Genomic DNA, 24,436 nt, shown 5'->3' with positions numbered 1-24,436 from the left:
CAAGGACCTCCAGCAAAGCACCAAAGTTAAACAAATAAATAAATACATATTTGCCTTGCTTCCATTTACTGCCATTTATTGGCTCTGCATTTGGGGAGGTTTCTTGTAATCCTGCAATCAAGAAAACTCAGCAGTGAGTAAGACCCAACTGAACACATAACACTGAACTTCTCCATGGAAAGCAACTTCAGGGAGTCTAAACATTTCGGAGGAATTTTTCTGACTGCATGGAAAACATGTGCTTTCTTTTGGTACCACATCCTTAACTCCAGGCTGCCTTCCTGAACCAGGTCCACGCTCAGTGAGAAGCAGCAGCTTCCACTGCCATTTCCGAAGGCATTGCTGGGATCAAGTGGTCAGACACTAGGGCCTGATTTATCCTAAAAGCCACGTGACTTAGAGCGGTACATGAGGAGTGAAGCAAATTCGATTTCCAGACCTGACATAAATTATGCATAGCTGTTGAAATCCATTTCCTCTGCAAACGGAGGGGCTCTGACACAGAGCAGTGCCTAGCTGCCCCCGGATGTCCCGAAGCCACCAGGCTCTCTAAGAGAGCTCACTCTGAGTTTGTGTGAATGATGACAGCACGCTTTCAAGAGGAGATCAAAGTCTGAGAAAGCAGTCATGTAGTGGTACTTACACAGAGGCATCCCTAGATGGTGCTAAGAATTAACTTTATGGTGATCTATACAGTCTAGCTTAATCTGATTCCTCCTTACGAAATTTATTCCCAGAAGAATACTATTTTTCAACAAGAAACTGTCATATAAGTAGTCAAAAATACCAGCTACGTATATTAAATAAAAAAGCCCTTACATGTTTTAAAACTTCAACATAATTACTTAACAAGGAACTGTGGCAATCTGCCCAAAGCCTAAAACATACCAGGGCTGTAAAGCATTTACTACCGGAGGAAGACAGTTATGAGTTATGGCCTCCCCATGGATATCTGTAGAAGCTCTTTTTGGAAATTTTATTTCTCTGCAACCTGTTGCTGAAGATCATAGAAATGCTCAGGAAAAAATAGCATTCTGGTGGCATAACTGCATCTACACGTCTTAAAAGTAGCTACAAAAGATGCTCATTGAGGCAGCAGTGCTGTCCCAGTAGATGGGTACCCAAAGACCTGTCCTGCTGGCATGCACCTGCATCACCCACTGGAGAGCTCCACCAACAGTATCAAGGTTTTTCCAACATTCAGAGGCACATAATAAGAGATACAGACTGCAAAATTAACTAGATGCAGGAATTGCTTCTGGAAAGGGACACTTCACTGAGCTTGTGGCTGGCAGCACAACTTCTGCTGCCTACCCAACCTACCTGTGACGTCCAGCGGACGCTTCTTCAGAGCAGTAACCACCGGGCCATCTTTTCTGCGCAAGAGGGGGCTGCTCCGTCTCTCAGCAACTTTTTGCTTTAGTCTGGATCGTAATTTTAGGTTGGGTTCAGATGCTGAATAAAAAAAAAAAAAAGAGAAAAGCAAACAGCATTTGAGTTAATATCATTTCAGTAGATTTTTTACTCAATGCAAAGACTGAATTACAGTTCATCATTTGTGAAAGCCTAAACAAAATTAGTCATTCGATACCATATATTTGGAACAAAGACTTCTAAATATAATGAAAAGGTTCCAGCCTATATATTATCTGAATTCACTGATAATGAAAGTCAGTGACATTTAAATTAAAAATAATAATCATCCTGCCGTGTTGTCTCTAATGACTGTGAACTCGTTTGGGCTGGATCAGAGAGCACCACTCACACTCCCCAGTTTCCTGCCACTGCCCAACTTTCTTCCAAGCCAGTGGGAGAACCTAACTTATGAGATCTAAAAATCAATACAGGAATCGGTGAGATAGCTGAGATGCTGCTGCTTGGTCAGCACGGAGCATCGCTGTGGGGCCAGGACGCTATCTGCGATGTGTTGCTGAAATGGGCAGCCCCACACCCTTGGAGTCATCTGACCACAGCGTGAGCTGGCTCAGGGAGGCACACCAGAAAAAACACGGGGAAAAAAAAAAAAAAAAACAACAAAAACACAAAATAACACAAAACAACAAAAAAGCAACACAAATCAAACCACATAACAAAAAAAAAGGTGAATGTTTTCTCACTGGTTCAGCTCCCTGGAGCACCTCGCCTTGGGTCTGATGAGCATCAGCGTCAACTCAGGCAAAAGGGCATGGGAGTGTGGGCAATGCTAAAGCCAAGGCCAGGGCGGAGAAGGTTTGTTTATTTGGGGAGATACTTGGTTACATCATCACAGCCACAAAATTAAACCGTATCTAAAAACACATCAAATACTTCAAAAAGTCTGGGCTGCCAAAAGTAGGTGTGCATCTTATTTCCTGAGACCACAGCCTGACTTGCTTTGTGTATACCATACAGCTGAAATATCCTCTTAAATAGAAACTTCTGCTGTACCCAAATCCTTAGATTTCATTTCTCCAAAAGTCAAAGCAGAACTCCTGGGATCCCCTAATATCTCCGGGTTAATGACAACTGGCAACGCTGAACACGTTCGCACTGCACAGCTTATCAAGTTTTTATAAAGGTAATGAAGCCTTAAGTCAAGATTCCTCCTGTGAGATGATTTTCCCTGTAAACTTTGTGATCTCCTGAGTATACATGAAATATCTGCTTTGGTGCTTGAGGGCTCCTGACAGTTATGAGATTTGTGAACTGGCCCAATCTTCTCCATTCCTCAATCTCTTAACAACTCTGCAGCTTAATCCCTTTGAACCGGCAAATCCTGTGCTCTCACCATTAACTACTGATACACTCGGCTCTCTACACTCCAGGGCCAATAATCTACATTTCTTTAGAAGACTTAAAATGGGGTTTACAAACTGATTTGAATTAACTACGTCTGACTACAGATACATTTCCCCGCAGTTGGCTTTGACCACTAGGTCATGTAAAAGATCAAGACCAATCATGTTAATTGCAGGGCTCAAAAATCAGAAGCTGATGAATTCATGATCAAATGCTTAAAGTTAAACCATCAAAACAGTTCTTTGATGAAACTTTTGGAAGGGGAAAAAAAAAAGAGCTTTTCATTACTGTTTTGGACAGAAAAATGCCAGCAAGAGATAAAGGAGGTACTAAAAAAAGTGTCAGACTCATCAAGATGATGCTTAAAATGCAGTATGAAGTGCATTAGCAAAGGGAAGAATCATCTTATAGGACATTTACATATAAAATGGCAGGGGGCTGAATGTAAATCTGTCGTTTGCTTGGAGGACAAAATTAGAAGAGTGGACGAGATAAAATACAAGCATATACTCAGACTAGCTCTTTTATGAAATTCTCTTCAAAACAGCAGTTGCCTTAATATTTTTAAAGCAGTCTCTGGGCATGAGAACATTCAGTACCTCAGGCTGAATGCTTTAATTTATTTTTTAATATTTTTGCAAGTCTTAAGTTTTTGTAACCATCTAGATGCTCCGGTCAAGATCTTAAAGAATAAATGGGAATGTGTCACAGATAGATACTGATCTGTTCAATTTTAGATACGTTCTCACTGCCAACCAGCAAATGAAATACAAGCCTATGCCACAGCTGTTGAAAGGATCTGTCTTCTGACAAAGAAAAACATGACAATATAAATTGTACTTCAGTGCAAATTTCATTCATATGCAATTTATATCCTGCATGGCATTCATCTGATGTATGGTTTCTGTTGGGAACAGACAAGTAATTGTATGGCTTTCAAGCACAGGGAATGAACTGACTGCAAACACCTTAAAAATCATCAGGAAGGACTGTTCTGGGGATCACAGATTACCTAGCACTACCCGATATGTAGTATCCCTATACATACAGCCACAACAAAAAGTCCTTCCATGTAACAGGAAGGGAATGAACATAGAGAATCACAAACTTAAAAGAGAAATCAGCTCAAGAAGTAGTTAGAGCCAAAGAGGCATATGATAATTTGCCAGACAGAAGTATTTTCAGGCAAAGTATTCTGTATACTCCTCCTTCGCTTCCCCAGCTGGAGGATCCAGTTCTGAAACACCAAAATGTCTATTTAAAGAACTACACATTACACACCCTGTCTTTGTCCTGTGACAGAACTGCAAGTTTTTCCCCCAAATATGATCCCAAATCTAATGTGTCATCAAGACCTCAGAGAGCGTAATCCCTACATGCCTCTAATATGGCGTTATCTAATCCAAAGGAAGGGAATTAAACCGCAGCACCAGCAGTGCAGAACAGCCACAAGTTCAAAGAATTTCCATATATCATATTCCATAATAAAATACTTAAGTTTTCAGTACAGGCCTTTCCAAAACTCAGAACAATAATTTCAGCTTATTCATATGCTTTTTAAACTACTAAATAATGATAAAAAAAAGTTTTTAAACTGAAAAGAGCTGACCTTCAAAAGAATAAAATATGGATTTGAGCAACACAGCTATCAATGCCAGATAGTCAACACAAGTTCAATTTTCTCTGAGGAACACCAATTCCACTAAAAACCTCTCGATACTCATCCTGTCAGGCCACATGTCCAGACAAAGCGTTGCTCCCCATGCCTGCTATCTAGAGTAGTTTTGAGAACTGTAAACTGAAATATAAAACTTGCTGGTCTTCTACATCCTACGGTGGAGAAGTCTTTTAAACAAACGCTGTGAATTTATTAAAAAATCAGTTTGATTCCTGTTTAGCAAAGTAATGAAGCACAAGCCCAAGTCTGAGTCAGCTTCAGCAAAGCCTGTGGGATTTCTTAAGCAGTGACATACTTAATTTGGCCTATAATAAGGATTTATTCAAAGAATATTTTGTTTTTCTCCAAGTGAGTAAATTAATAACTAGAACATAAGCCAAAAGCTTCCCTAGTTTTCACAGGCTCAAACCCAAGATACCCCTCTTTTACTTCATTTATTGCAGCAGGACCCATGTAATCCAATTCTTCAACATTTATGTCATTCTCATTGTTTTCTTCCTGGAACTGCATCCACTAAGCCGCTGAACTAATCTGACATTAAGTCTGTGCAAGTTAAAAACACAAAATCCTGAACAGAGTTTGTCCTGTTCCCATTACCCATCCACATCTATGAAAAAAAAAAGCAAACAATGCACCATGAAAACTCTAATTCCAGTCCTTCTGTATCTTAATTTTGGGAGCTAGAGACTGAGAAAGGCTCTTATGCTTTTGTAATTATTTTTTTTTTTAGATTGCATACTAAGCCACACCAGCCAGGGGAAGACCAACACAATTACCTTGTCACTTTCCTAGAGTCTGGGTCACCCCATGACTAAAAAAAGGAGAGGAAGAGAGAAACCTGTCTACAGCAGGCCTTTTGCATAAACCAGAATTTTAATAAAGAAAAATTATCTTTTGCTTCAGCAAGAGAGACCACAGGCTCTGCAATTTAGCATTGCTTCCTGCTGTGTGACTTTCCTCCCCTGCTTGGCTATTTCTCCATGTGCTCATTGTGGACTCTCCCCTCCAAAAATACTGGATCCTGGCCTTAGCTAGTCAGGAGGAGAAGAATTCGGTCCTTGACAAATGTCTCCAGGGGAGACAGGTACCTCAGGGCACAAAGAGCAGTTGAAAATTCCGAAACTGGAAAGGAAAAAGAAAACAAGACCTAGTCTTCTGCAGAACAAACTCCATGTTTATGTGCTAGGTACCATGACAGATAGCATGACCTGCAGTAATACATCTTGGAACACAGATGCAACATTAGGAAGGGCTAGATAAATGGTATTTGCTGGGTTTTCTTTCTTTTCCACCTAACCCTGTGCTGGCATGAGCACTGTTTAAGAGCTCTGTGGAAAGGCTATTTTGTGTATTTACGGAAGACCGTGTCCTTGAAATGAAAACTTATTAAAGGCTAATACTTGGCATTTTTCATGCTCAAGTTTAGTAGCCTCAGCATCTAAGCAGCAGAAAGGAGGTTTTAACACCCATTAAACCGAGCACACAATGTTCACACTTTTTACAGCTTCGCTATCGTTTGCTTGCCTGACTACAGAAACACGCAAAATGGCAGCATAACTGAGCACCACTGAGGTTTCCACTGTGACTAGCCAAAACTGGACTAGAAAAACAAACACGTGGAAATGCCACATCTTGTCTCTGCATTTAGGCTTGGAAAGAAGGACTGCAACTATACTTCAAAGTATTATCCGTGAAGAAAGACAGGAGATGTGGAAGGGGATAACGAATGGAAAGAGAGGAGAGAATGAAGCCCTCCAAATGAGTTTCTCCAGTGAGGCGTTTAAAACAGCACTGAGCTCTGCAGAGGGGAAAGAGAAGAAGTTGGAGTTCCTGTCCAGCCCAGGAAAGCTGCAGTGCCTGCAGCAGACGGGGCTATGAGCTGCCTCGGGGCCAGGGCAGGGAGCAGCGCCACAAACCAGGGGGATCGCAGAGAGTGACCCATGGCGGCTACAGCTTTTGGGGGTCATCTCCCCATATATATTTCTCCCCCAAATAGCCCTGCAGACATTTTAAAGTCAAGAACTACACTGAATTTAACTAAAATGTGACGTATTAATATATAAAAACCCAAGGTGGGACAAAGCATGCACTATTGCCCCTGCCACCCAACACGGGTGGCTCTAGGCCCAAGCCGGTGCTTGTCCTTGAGCTGGGACCTGCTCTGCACACCCGTGCTCTGGGTTTCAGCTGAGAGAAATCACTCAAAGGTACCACTCCAGGTGCTGTTCATACAATGCTTGTGGTCAAAGCTGTCCGCAGAGGACAGGCACGTGGCCGTCATGCCTCGGCACACACTCTGGGCTCAGGTTTGCTGCTCCTTCCTGCTACAGGCCATGTCCCAAAGGCCAAGTCACTCAGCTCTGGCCAGAACAAACCTGGTCACATAAATATATTTCCTCCAGAAGCACTTCCACTGGAAGTCCCTGCTTTACCCCTTTGGATCCCCAGCACTCATGCAAGAAGTGCACCTGAGATGTTTTAGCAGAGCTCCTGAGGGGGCAGCTGCTCCTTTTGCATCTTGGCAAAGCTCAGTGCTGCCATGGAGCACCACAGCTGCCACAGGCCCCAAGGAAAGAGAGAGGGGCGATGAATTCCCTGGCATGCTTTTAGATGTGGCTGTCAAAAGAAACAGAGGGAATAAAGAAAGCATTTGCTGCTCCTCCAGCTGCGCTTCGGTTTGTTCTGGTCTCTGAAATGTCAATGGTCTGGTCTGAAGAGCTATTGTGTAGCATCACGGTAATAAGTGATTTTTGTCTTTATTAAGTTATTTTTGGATTAAAGAGACTGACGTGCTCCACTTGGAGCAGGAAACGATATTTATAACAATACAGACTTCTCATGCAGGTCAATGCCTCTGCTCTGCAGAGAGGGCCCCGGGGCAGCGCGTGGGTCTGCGGACGCAGTGAGCCGCCCAGGAGCGCCGGGCCTCCGACCACGTCACCCGGGGGACAACGTGGGTGGGAAAGCAAGGATGCTCTCAAACTTGAGTGACACCCCATGCTGTACAGAGCAAAAAGATTTTCTCTAAATTATACTCCCACACGACACCGGGATTTCAGCCTACTCTATTTTCCTCTAAACAATCTTTGTCATAAAACAAACCACTTAAAACATTCCAATAATCGGAACCAACTCGGAGGGGTATTGTGCCTTTCTTGATAAATGCAAGATTTAATTATTGACAAATCCTTTCATTTTTCCCTTTCGCTTCTTTTAATCACAAGTTCAGAACAATTTTACCTGCTTAGCTGCAAACACTACTCAAACAACCCTGTGCTGCTGCAACTCCGCAAGGAAATCAACAGCATCTCAGGATGCTGGATGCTTTCCTCCCTTAGGCTCCTCTCCTTTGCATGTAAGCAGAAGGGCACTAGCTAACAAGAGATGGTTATTTCCAGTGCATGGGCTCCCCACCATGAGGCTACCAACACACACTGGGCAGGAGCTTGTGAGCAAAAGAGCATTTCTTTTTGGTGCCTGAAAGCTGAAGTGGTTGCTGGGATCATCAGCACAGACAAAGCATTTGTCGGATTCCCTCTGCAGTAGGTCCCAAACACTGACGAAATTCAGGAAAACTTCTGGCCATCGTGGCTCTCCCACCAGCACATGCACCAGTCTGCCCCTCTGTGCTAGCTACAGGGAAGCATGAGGAGTAGTTTCCACATTGCTGCATCACTACTCCTTGAGAAAAGTTGCTGAAGCAAAGGAGTGCACAAGCCACGGTTTAATGATGCTGAGCTAAAAACTTCTCCTTGGAGCTTTCCTGACAGTTCTTAACCGAGTGGGCTGTGAAGGTTAAGGACAGCTTGCTTTTACCACAAGCCCCAAGACGCAGTACTTGACCTATTACCAGTCCTCCTTTGTCACGACTTGAGTAGAAGGCAAGAGACATTGCTGGGAATGGAGGTTTTTGGGTAGCAAGCTTGTTTTTTCCTGGTCCCCAGAGAAAAGTAGCTGAAAGATGAGTCTATGACACTTTCTAGTTGTCATTTCTCCCCAAGTACATACCACACGCATGCACATGCTCATTTACCATCTAGCCAGGAAATTCAGGGACAGATACTTGCCAAAGATGTCTTTGTAAGCTCCCAGTCTGGCATTAAATTCAGACTAGCTTTGGAAATAGTGGAAATTCACACCCTGAGATGCTATCCCACGGTTCTGCAGTGAAAACATATTTGGGACCACAGGAATCCTTGCCTCCTTAAAATCTTCATGCCCATCAACGTCCTGATCTGCAGCCGGCTGTGACATTAGAGGTGAAGGAAAAGGCAGGACCCAGAGCCTGAAATGCTTCACAAAACAGGGGCAGTAGCTGCAGGAGCCCTAGGCCAAGTAGCCCCAGGAACTGAGCCAAATCCTCCAAGCAAACAGCTGCCCCTCGCTCTTGGTGGACGCAGGAGGTCTCCTTGTGGCCAATGAACCATGGTGGCTTGGCAAGCACCAGGGCATTGATAAGCACAAAGGGCAACACGAAAAAGAGCACATTTTTGGTAACATCAGCTTCATCAAAAATCCTGACTTCCTTGACAGATAAAGGTCTGTCTGGAGAAAGGTTTAAAGACCAGCAGCTGGCTCAGGGCAAAAGAACCAAGCAGCAGAAAAGGCACAGATCTCTCCCAACTGGGTATGAGGAGGGCTGAAGGATGGTGGCTGTCTTGGGAAACATTTGCTTTATCCAACAGCAGGAGCAAAAACACAATGAGATCTGAGCCTGCTTCACAGCCTGTATGGATGATTCCTACACATGCAGCCACATTTACACGTACAGCTTCAGAGTGCATCTTTTACGAGTGGTTCAAATAAATGGATTGTTTTCCTCACGTTGGGGTCAGGTTTAAATAGAGATACACAGACAGTGAAATGTTTCCAGTTCATGCATCCCAGTGAGCTCAATGTGTGTTGGCCAGGCGATTCTAGCAGGTGCTGAGTTTGGCAAAACTACTGATTGCAATGACAACTAATTGAAAAGCTATGGCTTTCGTTAGAAATCCTGATTAACTGTCAAGTCCCAGTGAACGGCAGGAATCCTGACTCTCTCTCTTTGCAGGAGCAAGTAGGAAAGCTAGTGTCTGACAGGCCATGGTCCAGCCCCACATAGGATGTTTAGAAACAAACAAACAACAAAACTTTTGCAATCAAGAGGAAAAGCATGTTAAACAGTTAAACAGTCCTCTTCAGGCGTCTATGAATCATGATGATATGTTGGTCATTTCAGCATTCTAATTGAGAGCATATTTTACTAAAACCATTGATCAAACTCTAAAAAGCAGGAAACACCGTAACAAACCTTGTTTCTGGGGAGAAAATAAGGCTACCATATTCTTAGAAAAATAAAACTGAAAAGCTGTATTAAAAATAACTTCAGCTAAACTGTTGACAAACAACTCTTGAGGTTATCAAGCCAGCTACAAAAGACTCCAGAGGTTCTCCTGCAGGGTCCCAGTACACAGCACAGTGAAGCCTGAGTAAATGTGCAAGACACCAAACTTGTCTTGGGAGCAGAAAAGGTCGCTTTTATTTTCCCCACTTGATAGCTATTGGGAAAATGCATGCACTAGGGGAAGTCTGTATATATATAGTAAAGGAAACTACTGCTGGGGAAGTAACAAATCTTTGTATTAAGTTATTTAAAGCAAAAGGAGAAAACTGTTCTCAGTTCAGTTAAAAAAGGGAAAGCCCCGAAGAGTTTAGATAGAGGGAACTAAGCAAAATGCATCCCACAGCCAGACTAAGAGCGGGATTCAAGCAATTAGTAATTGTACCAGTCAGCAGCCTCGCAGTACAACAATTTCATGCAGAAACCAAACAGCCAAGAAACTGGAACATAATTTGGTAAAACAAATCCCACAGGGTAAGATTTCAGGGGGCAGGATGCATTAGGAACACGTTGCAAGTGTTTACTGCTTCACATGTTGAATGTTTTCAAGCACTCTTAAGGCATTATTCATGCACACATCTACTTTTACACAAGTGAGGGTGGCCAGCTAACCATGCCTCTTACGCAACGTTCACACTTGAGCGTTGGACTGGCAAGTTACTGCCAAGTGTGCGCAGAGGGATAAGTATAATCTGTTCCACGTCACGATGCTTTAAACAATCAGACAGTAAAGAAAGGTAGTATTTTTAAAACCCAGTGCAATTACATGTTTATTCTTCCTGAACAATTTCTCAACACGCAGGACATGCTGCCAACTCCGAAAACGCACCCTAGAAGAAATGATCGCTCGAACTGCCTTCCCGCAGCGCCCCGAGTCCCCCTGTCCCTAACAATGATGTTGGGTGGATTCCAGTCCTGGTAATCAGAACTGTATTGTGATGGACTCTGTTATTTGAACTGCAAATATTTAATCTAATTTAATAAAATTGGACTACACGATATGGTGGTTTTAAATTACAAACACAAAGCCAGAGTTTTGACTGGTGCCAAAAATCTGAAAAGCTCACTCGTAATAAAGAACTTTATTTAGGATGGGCTCCAGCCTTCCCTGCCTTTTGTTTACACCAGACTGTTCAGGAGTCTTTCTTCTCCAAGCAACTTAACATTCTTGGCAATGGGATTTCTGCAGGATATCTTTGTGCCAGAGACTGAAGTGCTGTTGCATTGAAAGGAAAATAAAAGAAAAAAAAAAATCTCCCCTGAACCTTGCAACCTGAACGCGTACATATCGCATACCAATCCCCAAAAGATTAATGCCAATGCCCACAAAGAAGAAGCATCAGTGTTCTGGAAAAACAAAATCAGCTAAGTATCTTCCTGTTTTAAAATAACAATGATTTTTAATAATGCTATTAGATAGATTTATCATCCTTAATTCACCCTGTCTGACAGGGCTTTTATCAGCCAGAGTCTTATTCGGAACTCAGTCTGGGAAACAGAAAAGGGGCATGATGTGCAGACACTCTTTCCTTTTTCCTGCAGAAACACACTGTTAGAACATTTGGAGTGAGAAGGGCAACCTATCCTCAAACTAAAACTGACAAGGAAGGACCCCTACACTGATGAGAAAGGGAGTTTTTTTAATCAAAGACCTTTTATGCTTTGAAGGTGCTAACACGCATTCCCTGGAAATGGAGCGCCTGGTTTCGAAAGGAATAGACAGAGAGCTAGAGAGTCCTTGGAATCATGCTGTCCACAGGCCCTGTGCAACGGGTACGATGCCAAGGGATGCTTCCTTGTGTGGAAATGTTGTGATTTCCCAGAGGAGACTGAAAGCCTTCAGCAGAGCAGAAGTGAAAGGCAGCAGGGGCTGCTAGCAGCCCAGCAGTTTCTCCTGCCAGGCAGGCATGTATGCAAAGCACATCTTTGTGCTTTGACGGCTTTAGAGACTGGAGGAAGTCTCCTTTGAGGGCAGTCCTCCACCAGCGCTCACCCTCCCTATGAAAGGCCACATCCTGAAGCCCAGACAGCGTCTCTTCGGCTGTCCTGGGCGCTGATGATGCAGCAGCGTCTGCTGCACCTAACGTGGTGTTCGGTCTGTCATTATCTAGAAGCAGAGATTAGAGGATGCCCTGTCCTTCAGCAAATCCTGTTTTCTAAGCTCTGCCTTTGGAGTCCTCCAGAAAGGGCTCGCTTTCTTGCCAGCAGCCCCAACCACCCCAAGCAAAGGCACAGGGTGTGCACAGGAAGAACAGAAGAACCTCCATCCTGCAAAGGGCTTGCCAATTTTTAATTGATTCTTGTGCAGCTGAAGTGTCTGGCACCTTCCACCCAGCTCACCCTGGTGACAGGGAAGACCATCTACTGCACAGCAGCCAGGAATTCATCCACAGGTCCATCCAGCAGGACAGGAGCTATGGTCCAGAAAAAGAAGTTCACCAAAAGCTCTTCTAAGGCACAGAGCTGGGAGGCAGGAGGCACAGGGCAGGAGTGCAGAGGTTTATTTTTTTTCTTGTCAGATGGAGGAAGGAAAAAAAAACACCTTCACAACAATTTACAGAGATAATGAGAATTATGTTGAAACATTCCCTCTATGCGAAAGACCTGCTCTACTTTTAACTACCAGAAGAAATTGTGAGGAAATAGGGGTGCAGCCAGTTCTTTGGAACTGATTAGGGCAGCTAATTTGAGCAAAGGCACCAGAAAACCCATAGGGAGGTTTGGTTAACATTTCATCACCGTTCTTTACCACAAGGATGACACACTTTTTGACTACCAGTGCTCACCCCTGCACGTTTGAAGATCCACAAAGTATACCTGAGAAACACCTAGGCAGCACACGCAGAACGTGTGAAGTTGAATTACACCTCTGCGTTCCTCTTAAACCTTTTCCATCCTCCAATGAAAGATTTTTCCTGTTCCGAAGCAACTTCCAACACACCGCACTGTCTGTACCATCCATGTGAGCAGCAGCGCTCCCCAGATTGGGGTGAGCTCCTCGAAGTTTAGCTGTTCCCCGAAGGAAGCTGCTGACGATCACAAGTTTGCAGGCTTAGAAGCTGAGGCTGTGTTGGCTTAGGCATGTGATATGGAGCTGAGGACCACGGCCAACCAAAACAAACTGGTTTACATAATATATAGCTGAGAAATAACTGACCTGCTTAGCCACCATGCAGAGAAAAACCTAACTGAGAAATAACTGTCTAGGTGTGAACCAAAACCCTTGCAGGAAGTCCCTACGCTTTGACTGGCAGAAACATTTTTATTTATTTTAAATATAAACTTGTATATAAAATGCAAATCCCAGAAGAAATGAACTTTTCTTGGTACTTTTCTCACTCAGCAAAACATACTTCGACTTCAGACACGCAGATCTCTGTATTAGTTCTGACTTTGTGAAAACATCTCACAAACTTTGACACACAACGAAGCTGTCTTCTGCATGCAGCTTTGCAAGCCTGCACACCCAAAGCGATCCCAGGCTCCCTCTAACACTGCTCACTCAGTGACAGCTGAAAGGGGGAGAGGGAGAGCAGGGTGGAGTGAGTGCTTCTTAAATAAATCACTCCATGAAATACAGCTTTTTGGTTACATAAGTGTTTTTTGTTTTTTTTTTTTCCTTTTTCAAAACAAGGGCAGCATGTCACAGTAAAGACAGTAGGCAGCGCAGAACATCAATGTGAGCATTACCTGTTTTTCTGAGTGGGAAGTCATCTTTGGAATCGTACATGCCCAGGACAGGGTGATTGTAGGTGCCAGATACGCCGCTTTGGGGTGGGGAGCTCTGGTCCAGAGAGCTGTGCTGTGTCTTCCTACACAGATGGAAAGAGAAAGAGAAGGGAGAAACTTTACCCAAGTGAAACACGGAGGGAACGAAAGCAGCTTCACCTTCTCTGCTCCTCTGTGAACAACAAAAAGGGAAATCTCTTGGCACTAGCTTTCTCACTCTAGGCACTCATGCTGAAAAGAACTGAAAGATCATTTAAAGTCTAATATACAGAGAGGTAACTAAACATATGCTTAATTTTCAGCAGAAGAATTATCCCATTGAGCAAGGCACAACTCATTAAGGTATTTTACCATAACTTCAAGCATGTACTTGAGCTGGGTTTTGGTAAGTTATATCCTTGAAGCTAAGCATGGGTGTCGTTATTCCCCTCAACCACAGCACGAATGAACAATTTCCCTTACTGAATAAAACCCTGAGAGAAAGCCTAAGGATGAAATAAAACCAAAGGATGAGCACATTAGGGGCCAAATATATCAGCTGGGTAGCAGCAGCCATAGGGGGTCTTCTGCCTTGTGCTTCGCCGTATCCTCACCCAAGCACTTCGCAGTGACAGGGCCAAAGTACTCAACACCCTTCCAGATTAACTTGTAGAGGCTGATAATTTAGAGCTTTGTTTGAGCAGGCTGCTTGCTGGAAGTAAATCACATGCTGTTGGCTAAGGATATTAAATAATGAAAGTGTTTTCTAAACCTCCTACCAGCTTGCTGGCTGCATCTTTCCTACTTAATGACTTGTGTCCAGCTTTGCCATTTCTCGGGAGCTCTTTGAACCCCGATCAGTACAGACTTCTGGAAATCTCCAGACTTTTTATGTTAGCAGATCAACGGAGTAAGTGACTTAGCGATACAGGTGACAGCCATGCAGCTACCGAACAATTTTACATTGTAAATTCAAATAAACAGAACTTAAACCCTGTTTCACTTCTCTAAATGATTAAACAATATGGGACAACACCAAGAAAGCACTTCACCAAAAGAAGTGAAGATTTGAAATTCTACATTGTTTAATAATCAGGCATTCTTGGAGACCTTGATTAAAATATTCTGCTATAAAAGGTTCTTTAAGCATCAAAAATGAGCCATTCCCATTTGAAAATTATACCAATTCATCCAATTCCTTGAACTTTTGAAAACTCCAATCAGAGGTAGGCTGCTTGATGAGTATTGTATCAATTCCAATACAAAGTTATACCCTTCAAAATATAAGGGACTAAAAAAAATACCAGGAAACTGCATCAGGTTTTCTACATGATTGTTACAAAAACCTCTGAAAAGTTTATTCAAATATCTACATCAAGATTCTCATCCCAACAGCTCTTAGCAAGCAGTATGATTCACTGTGGTTTCCTAATCCTCCCCCCTTTATATTCCAAACTTCTCTGTAAACACAGGCTAAATAATTTTTTGTCCTCGCTCTGTTGTATTATACATTAGCATTCACACACATCTTTGCACGTACTTTTTTACATTCGCACCAATAAATGCCCACATGCACGCTCAGTTTAATCATCACCTGAAAGCAAAACAGAACCAAACTGAAAAATATTTGAATCCCTCCCGAAAACAGAAGTCGCTTTCTCTGCCCAGATCTGCTCATACCATAGGAAGGCTGCACAGAGAGATGTTTCACAAACAGGAAGCCCAGGCTCTGCAAGCCAAGAGCCCTCAAACCCACCATGTCACACAATGGCATTTCTGCTCTTGCCTATACAAGCAATAGACTTTTCTTTTTTTTTTCTCCCCCCCCTCTTTTTTTTTTTTTAAATCATGACTTAAGCTGAACAATCATGTACATTGAAGCTATTTTCATCACTTTGTTAGGGAATGCGCAGGAACTCAAAGGGCCTGTTTAGATGTGCTTTGGAGTTGCTGAATGACAGATATTTAACTCTGCAAACATGAATACATTATATTGCTCGAGGACTGGGATCCAACACCCTACACTGCTTCGAGCAAAATGCACTGGGTCTGCATGCCTGTTCAAGAATTTCGGAGGTCTTGAAAGAGATGAAATTGTATCCTAAATCGAGTTTGCAGGCATTCCTGGAAGTACATACCTTCACATAACACATTCCCTGTTCTTTGGGCTGTGAGGTCCTTCAAAAACCTACGCACGCAGCAAAGCATGCGTGACACTTCAAACACATTCATGCAATGCAAACTGAATATATATTCAAACGTATGTATCTGTGCTAGAATGCTTTGGGTACAGAGAATGCCAACATCCATGTACGCTGGAATAACTTAACGTGTAATTATCTCTCTCTATCTTCTTAACATGCAAATACTCAGCTAAACTCCCTTTCATGATTGTTGCTGCGTTGAGTGGCTACTTCCCAAGCGCATTTCTGAAAACTTCCTAGGGAAATAATAGCCCTGCTTGTTAAGCCTGAGGTGCTCTGTCTATGTTCCTGTTAAGCCACTCTTATTTATGTTAAGTATCTTCGAGAGCCAAACCTCTTGCAAGCAGGGCTGTCCAGCAGATTCAGAATCCACAGGAGGGACAGTCTGACAATGAAATTCAAAAGAACCTCTTCTTTTGTTGCCTATCATTAACATAATCTGAAAATTATAGTCCACAAAGCAATTTTAAACAATTACATATAGACTGGAGCTGCATATATTAAAGAGGCTATGAAATGGATTGAACAGCATAGAGCTGAAGACTGAGCAAGACGTCTGTGAAAACCTCCAAGAAATAGTATTGAGCATCTCATCTTCCTTTCGTGTAGCAGATCCTTCGGACCATGACCATATTCTGCAAAACCCCTACAACCGGTTGCTTTGCATCTGAGGGGTCTGTGGGTATCAATGTCCTTCCACATTTGTGATCAATTAGAAAATATTCACTGATTATAAACACTCAACAGCTCTGTACCGGCAACAGCATTGGGTGAAGTTTAAGGACATGTGAGATATTGTTGGTAAACGCATCTTCACAGCCCTATGGACAACCCAAACCAGGCCAAGCAGGTCAGGGCAACGACACAAACGCTATTTCACATGTGAGTATTTCATGTCAAAGGCATTGACGCAGAATTGCTGGGGTGTTCAATACCCTTAAGAGATCTGTTGTTTTCAAGCAATGCTTTTAAATATTTTTAAAGGAATTCGCAAACCTTAATAATACCAAAGGAAGTGCTTAAAAGCAGGCGTGTCATTTAAGAGACTATTTCAGCATCTGTTACCATTTAATTGGTTTGCCTGCTCACAGTAGGAGCAGCAAGTCTATCTTCTGCAAGCCTCGTTTGCGTGTGTTAAATCCAAACACCACCCAATTAAATCACATTACAAGTATGTGCGTAAATATCTCTGTAACTGAATTGGTAACCTATGAGATGATATACAAATAAATACTAATACGTAATTAATTTAAAGGTTTTCTCTTTTTTTGTGTGTGTTCTTTTTTTTTTTTTTTTTAATAGAATGGAAACTAAAATCTTCAGCTTGTCCCTTAACAACTGAAGGGCTTCATTTAAAAACCTCCCACTGCAGTTCCACAGCCTTGCTGCTGCCTGCCCTCCTCAAAGGCTTGGCAAAACGAGCTCACGTCTGCCTGCCTGCGACTTATCACTGAAGCATGCCCTTAGAAAGATTTGTGAGGCCTCTGAGGCTCTTTCTTCCCTCTCCACGCCTTGAGTTAGAAAGCAAAGCACTGTTCCTCTCTCCACCACGAAACAGATGGAGGGAAGATGAGGGAATGGCAAGCCTGAAAATAAGAGGACGGCCCCCTGTGCAACAGTTTGTATGCTGCCTCTACGTGTTGCACTTCTGGAGCATCACTGGAGAGGGATCTTTAGATAAACACAGGCCACAATAAACCTTAAAGAATACATCTGTATTCAGAAGGGTCTCAGCATTAGCTTGAAACAATGTGGGAAAAAGACTGAAACCTGGAACACAACAGCTGAATAACCTCTCCCACCACAGCTGGCCCTGTAACTTGCACGATGCTACAGACTGCTGCTCTTTGATTCCTCTCTGGATGCTGGATGCTTGGAAAAAGAAGTTAATTGAAAAGTGTGCAAAACATAAGGAATTCTGACCACTCCCGAATTTATTTTCCCTTTTCTAACAGATTAAATTCATCTATGATGACAATTCTATGTGCGCTTTCTCTAAGGCCAAAAGATCAAAGATTCTGAAGAAAGCATTCATTTACTATCCTTAATTCTAATTTAATATCTTTTTTAGCATTAAAAGTTAGGCATTTTAACCAACTGGAAAAAAAAAAGGCAGAGAACACAGTGCCTCACAGGGTCTTCAACTGCTTTTAATAAAATCCCCAACTTTCATGGTGAGTCTCAATTAAGAACAGTGGAAAATCAGTTATCTCAGAAAAAATGATTTATGTTGTCTTGAATGAAATTCAGTTTCTCCTATTTCTTCTAATATCCTTGACACCAACTCAATGGACTTTACCTCTGCATAAACTACCAATGTTTCACTACTTTAACCAGTGCCATAACCATACAATTTTGAAGTCTCAGATGAGATTTTCACAGACGTATTAAAATTGCTCAATCTCACCCTGGTGGAATAATGTTAGAATTTTCCTGCCAACTACACTTCAGCATTTCTGTACTGGCTCATAGCTGGGATGTCTTTCAAATTTAATTTCAGCTTAGTTTCTCACTTTTGGAAACATCATCTGACTACAAACTCATCATCCCTGTATACATGTTTATTGCTTAAGACTTAAAACATTATCAGATGCTCAACTTGAACACAATTTTCACAGCAAAAGTTTCTTGGCTTTTGTCTTTCAAAATTTCATAAACTTTATGGTCACTAAAGACAACATCCTAAACACTTTTTTTTTTCTTTATATATATATAGACTTTTACAATGCCTTAGTAGTGAATGCTTTTTCTAATCATCTCAAATTTTCAGATTTTCTTTTATACAATAAATAAGTGAATTTCTGGAACTGAAACTTGTACCTCAATGCCACCTGTAACACCGGTTATATTTGCTGTTTGGTGTATTAGAACTAATCAAAGAAGTCATTGTTTCCACGTCATTATAATATCACCTGCTATCTTCTCACTCCACATAACACTTGGGTTTTCAATAGACCCACAGCTGAAAATTTTCAGTATAAAATGTGGTTGTCGGGGCAATTATGATCACAGTAGAGATGGAGTGCACCTCATGTTTCCAGCAGTTTATAAAGAACCAACTAAACAAAATTTCCATCTTTGAGAGGTTAAGATGAGAAGTAAGCATTAAAAACCTTACAAATACTCTGCTAGTTCAACTACCTTGAGTTGCAATTCACTAAACATAAAACCTCATTTCCCCATTTTCTTAAAATTTCATAACACCTGGATGAACCAAATCCCAAGTAAAAACCTACACAACTTATAAAGGTTGATCTTCACAGTAGAACATGTGTTTGAAAAATCATGGAATAAAAATGAGAGCAAAGACCCCTACTGACAAAAATACTCTTAACATCACAGAAAGTGTTAAACCTATTCACACTGAAACCCTCCAAAAAATTAATTTTGGTCATTTCATCAGCAAAGTTAAACCCTAGTTCTATCATTGTTACAGCTGACGAGTAAACACATCAGGTCTATTCCCCACAATTCCAGCAATTGTGAAAAAGGTGGCACCGGCTGAATCGTAAAGATAAGCCCAGTACCACTTACCCATACCAGAAGCGAGGGTCACTGGATATGCAGTGGTTGAGATTCCGGTGTGCCAAAGCCTTCTTCTTATTTAACACAAATTCTTGTAGTTTCATCTTGACTTCTGTGCTTGCCACTGCACCTGAAATGTCAAAAACAAAAACAAAAAGGTTATTTAATGAATTGACTTTGGACAAAAGCTGAAACAAAAATTTGCATACTTCAAAAATTAAAATTTCTAAAAGGATTCAGGATTAGATCTTTGATTCTCAGTCCAATAGAAGAACTTTTTTTTCAAGGAGAAGAACAAAGTGCCTCCAGTAAGCAGCTCTCTTTCCACCCCCCCTCTGGCTTTGCATATAATCACAACTTATGTTTGAAAATGGAGATTTAATCAAAGATTTATCATTTTTCTATAAAAGATTTCTGAAGAGGATTTTTACACTCGCATAGAAGTACACTTCGAATAAAGCACTTGTACTAGGTATTCCAGCTTTCTTTTAATCAAAGGTATTTAAGAAAAGGTCTTGCGTACACTCAAGTTTTTAAATGTCACATCTGCAAGCAGAAGGGGAATAAAACGAATGTCTCATATGTAGATTTTGTCTTGAAAAATCTTGTAAATAAGGACCTCTTTGTTCAAAAGTATCTGTGTACAATAAGACCTACATAATATTCCAATTCATTTACAAGTGTGCAATCTATTTCTTCAAATAGAAAATCTAACATTTAAAGAAAAAAGTCAGTAATTTTGTAGTGTAGAGTTAAAATGTCAACTGTGTAATTTCTAATCATTATTTCCTCCACAATAGAGACCAGTCTGTTTTACTGTGATGATGGATTAAAATTATCATTCAGTTGACAGAACAGATTCGCAGGCAGAGTTCCTGATGGAGTAATGCATAGAAAGTTTGGCAAGGAGAACATGTGGAAAATGATGGTTCATCTATACCACAGGGTAAACCACGAATTCCAAAGGAAAATATCTGGGCTACAAGAAAATGAAAAGGCCAGGAAAACCGTCTGCTCTTCTGGGAGTAGAAAACTCAAAATACGACAGGGTGATCTTTTGTCTCCTGGATCCTGCTCAACAATGTGGTGCCATTTGACAGACGAGGGAAACATTTTTTTAGATCTCCACAAGAGAAGTAAACTGCAATAATTCTATAAAGCAGTGCCTGAAGATGTAATATTGCTCAACCACTGAAGCAGAGTTGAAAAGCTTGAAAAATTGCTTTTTTGGAGCCCCACATTTCTCACTAGTTCTACAAAACGTAGGTTTGGCATGCACCCCAGCAGGAAGTTCAACTGAGGAGCTGGAGATAAAATCGTGTAGCGAGCCACATGGCTAGACCAGAATAGGTGACAAATTCATGCATAAAGGCCTTATCTCTCCAAAAAGTGTCATCTTTGATCTATTAACATTTTAAAAATAATCAAACATGGCTGGGTTCTATTGGTTTTGGATAAATCTGCCATTATTTAGAAGATCTGAAGCCAAGCATTTTTGGATCCTGAGGTTTGTAAAAGTTTCCCTGGCACGTCTTCCTCCTTAACTAGAAGCTGAAGAGCCCCACATATGCTTAACAGGATAAAAACACGTAGGCCTCCTCTTTCCTGGGCAATGCTGGAGCCATGGACAAAGCCATCATGCAAGGAGTTCTGACCATTACTCAGCTCTTGACCCTTGAGAGTTGAAAGATTAAATATATCTATCTATATATATATATATTATATATGCAGTGATATGATACAGACAGAAGTACTCTGCAATTCCCCGGTGCAGACATTAAAGAGGAGGAAGCCAAAGGCAAAAAGGCACAATCTGGCCCATACATGATGTTATTTATATACTGTGCAGGGGTAAAGGCAAGGAGGGCAAGAGCACAAGCCAGACATGCAAAGCTCGTGTATGGAAAGTATCTTGCTTCTACAGGCAGGAAGCAAGACACTGAACCCTAGAAGTGAGAGACCACAGCAGAGAAAAAGAAGGACAAGAGGGAAGGAACTGGTGAACGAGAACTGGCTGGGGCAGCAGCTGCCCATGGTGTGGAGAACCAAGCTGCAAAGCAGGCAGTTATGCTTCAGAGGGCCCAAGTGTTTGAGAGGAGCAGGGAACAAAGAGCAGATCAACTGATAAGGACTGCAAACAGGAGAGAGCCCCGATGAGCAAAGTACTACAGACAGGATGGGTCTAAATCAAGAGATCGAGAGCCAAAGGATTGAGCCAGGCTACAACCAGAGGGGGAAAAAAAAAACAGAAGAGGTTATATCCTGTCCCAGAATCAAACTACAACTGAATATGGGACAAGGCAAGGGCAGTGGGAAGAGAATAGTGGAGGTCTGAAGCAGGACCAGGCTCCTGCAAGGAGGAGGTTGCACAATGCAAGAACAGAGGAGCAGAACAAATGGAAATTAACGAGAGAAAGCCCTTAATGATAGTGTGGGCTGATCGTAGCCAGCCAGCCTGTAGGAGAAAGCCTAAAACAAGCCACAGTCAAAGGCTGCCTGAGCAGCAAGGGGTTGAATGGTCCATGCCTTGAAGGAGGGAGATGGGAAGACAGATTAGGCCGGTCTGGAAACACTGATGCACAGGACTGGTTTTAGGTTCAATTGTAGCAGTGGAAAGACAGGACAACCATCTATCACTCCTTACCCTGCAAAAAAAAACCTTTAGTTTCATGTGGGTTTTCCTTCTTTTCTTAGAGACACGCTTTTGATCAAAAGCTTTTTGATAGCAGATTTCGGTTCACAAGGGATGGGGTAAGGATCCCGAGATGAGAAAGCAAGCATCTGGTATTATGGTAATCTAGCCCTATTTGAGCGTTGACTTCTAGAAGGTACAAAGCAATCTATTTTTCTCTTACAGTGATGGGGGAAGGATGGAAAATAAACTATATTCTTCATCTATTACACACTCCTCATTTCAGATTTGGACAATTTTAACTGTTACGCTTAGCAAAACTTTCTGATGTGAGAAAAATAAGTATTCTTGAGAGCTTAGCTGCTATAATGATTATACACTATAGCACTTCTTAAATAAAAGTATTTTAAAAATAAAACTGTAGCCATGGGAACTGGATCTTCAACTTAGCATCCCCAAGTTCTGTTCTTCCCTCTACACCTATGTTTCATCCAAAAGGTGCTTCAGATGCTTTTGTCATTTTACAAGAGACCCAGGAATTTTTGTTTATTGTAAATTATCTTAATGAGAATAGGCAGGTATCAGCCATAGAAAACATCGATACCAAATCAACAGTTGATGAGAACAGCAGAGTGAAGTGGACGTGCTTATAGCTCTCACCCAGTTCAAACTCACTGCCTTTATTTTGGAAAACAACAGAAAGCAGCCAGAGGACAATGGGAGGAATCGCTTGTGGCAGCCAGCTGCACGCTGAAGAAGCCAACCTGCATTGTCATCACCCTTTACTCACTCCTGAAAGTCACACTGCTTCTTTTTCTTTCAATTCTGACCCTTTGCTTTCTTTCCCAACACTTAGAAGAAACAAACAAAACCCAATACAAACGCACACACGTGCTGGAGCTCCCATGAACCGTTTTGCTAAGATATTGGGGTAGGTCTGCCTGTTCCCTCATCTGAATGCAGCTTCAACAGCTTGTACTTGCAAGATGCATACGCAGGCAGTGGGGAATTCAACCTTCTGAAAAAAAAAACACTTCCTGTCTCCTAGACTCCAGTCCCTTCCTGCTAGAAAAGTTGTTCTTGGAGCTTTATCTTGTCACTGGTCCCCACACAGTACCTCATCTCCTGGGACCATTTAGCCCTCTCTGCTGCTTCCATCACAGGCTTCCTTGTGTCATTTGGAATGAAGACCCTAACGAGTTGATAGTACAACTTTGCAAGGTATTTTTCCTTCCATTCACTTCTAAAAGAAAACGGAACAAGCAAGCAAAGTGTCTTTGATAAGGGGATTTGTGAGGCAATAATCGTTTTACTGAATCTCGTCAAGTGCATAATAGCACATGGGAAAGCCAACCACAATCTGCACCTCATGAAAGAAGTACTTTCTGAATGAAAACACTTTAAAGCTAAAAACTGAGAACTCGCCTACATCCTAAAAGAGTGAAATTAAGAAAAGTAAAGAAAAAGAAAAGCAGCGTGCATCTGGTGTATTTTATGGTTTTAATATTCTGCCTCCATTAGGAATGCTGCCAAAAATACTTCAGAAAATGTTAAATCAAATAAAGAGATGATACGCTTCCTTTTGAAAAACGCTAAAACGGCATTTAGTGAGACAAAAATGAAGATAAAGCATAGAAATAAATTTCTCTTTTACCCTCAGTACCTCCTAACCGTTTACACAAGCTCCTGTGCAGCCAGGCCCTGTAGAAAGGCTATCAGGAAGGCTTCTTCAGCTTTATAATGCTGCTTTATGGCTTCCATTCATTTACTCTACCTGTCATCATCAAAACAAGGGAGCTTCTGCTACTTACTCTCTTTTCCTTTCTCTTTGTTTTTCAGCTGTTGAAGTTTTTGCTCTCGGTGCTGCTTCTCCAGCTCCTGCTCCTGTCGGTGCTGCTCCAACTTCCTCTGGTGCTCCAGCAGCTCCTGCTGATGCTTCATTGCCAGCATCTCCTGCTGCTGCTGTGGAGAAGGGATGAGGGAAAAGGAAAAAATTAACAAAGTCAGATTAACTGAAGGTAAGACAGAAGTCACCATCAGTCAACAACGATGCTGCTTAGGTCACAAAAACAGGAAAGATGGCATTTTTGTCATGCAGAGGCTCTGCGTGTTGTATAGCCTGATCTCTGGTTCACTTCATGCTGTCCTGCTGAAACCTGGTACACGTGGATCCTTCCCCACCCCACCACAAAATACTGCAAGTCCATCTTGGCTTGGCTTTTCAGCCTGCTATTTCAGCTGGATATTTGCTTTCTCTTTATTGAGTGTTTTAACCAAAACCCCCAGTACAATGTCTTCGCTACACGTACTCTCTGAGGGAACATCACTGAGCTCCCCGGTCACGCGCTCGAACCAAAATATGCCATCACCAACGCCGGCTCTGCAAGACCAGTTCAGTTCCCTTGCGCGCATGCTTTTCTGAATAAGCCTTTAATTATATGACCTTGCACACTGGTTTCTCCAAAGGTCCTTCTCTCTCTCGGTGTATGCAGAAGCATTCCCACACACCGGGACAAGTCTCTCAGTGCATC

At 42.0% G+C, this 24,436-nt stretch overlaps 1 protein-coding gene across 23 annotated transcripts in view; it reads right to left on the bottom strand.

Annotated features, from left to right (window-relative positions):
* HDAC4 (histone deacetylase 4) overlaps positions 1–24,436 on the bottom strand; it is a 231,884-nt gene that overhangs the window by 78,598 nt on the left and 128,850 nt on the right. For 19 of the 23 annotated variants that reach the window (XM_068686151.1, XM_068686154.1, XM_068686145.1 and 16 more), the window contains 4 exons: positions 23,717–23,867; positions 19,283–19,403; positions 13,527–13,648; positions 1,324–1,455 (listed from right to left, as the gene is read on the bottom strand). In XM_068686151.1, coding sequence (XP_068542252.1) covers positions 1,324–1,455; positions 13,527–13,648; positions 19,283–19,403; positions 23,717–23,867 — 526 coding nt within the window. The remainder of the gene's footprint in view (positions 1–1,323; positions 1,456–13,526; positions 13,649–19,282; positions 19,404–23,716; positions 23,868–24,436) is intronic. The other 4 variants (XM_068686167.1, XM_068686148.1, XM_068686150.1 and 1 more) reach the window with 2 other exon arrangements.

The sequence above is a fragment of the Anas acuta genome, chromosome 6, assembly GCF_963932015.1.
Source record: "Anas acuta chromosome 6, bAnaAcu1.1, whole genome shotgun sequence".
In the NCBI taxonomy this organism is placed as follows: Eukaryota; Metazoa; Chordata; class Aves; order Anseriformes; family Anatidae; genus Anas; species Anas acuta.
Note: the sequence above shows the minus strand (reverse complement) of the source record. Positions and strands in the feature narration are given on the sequence as shown.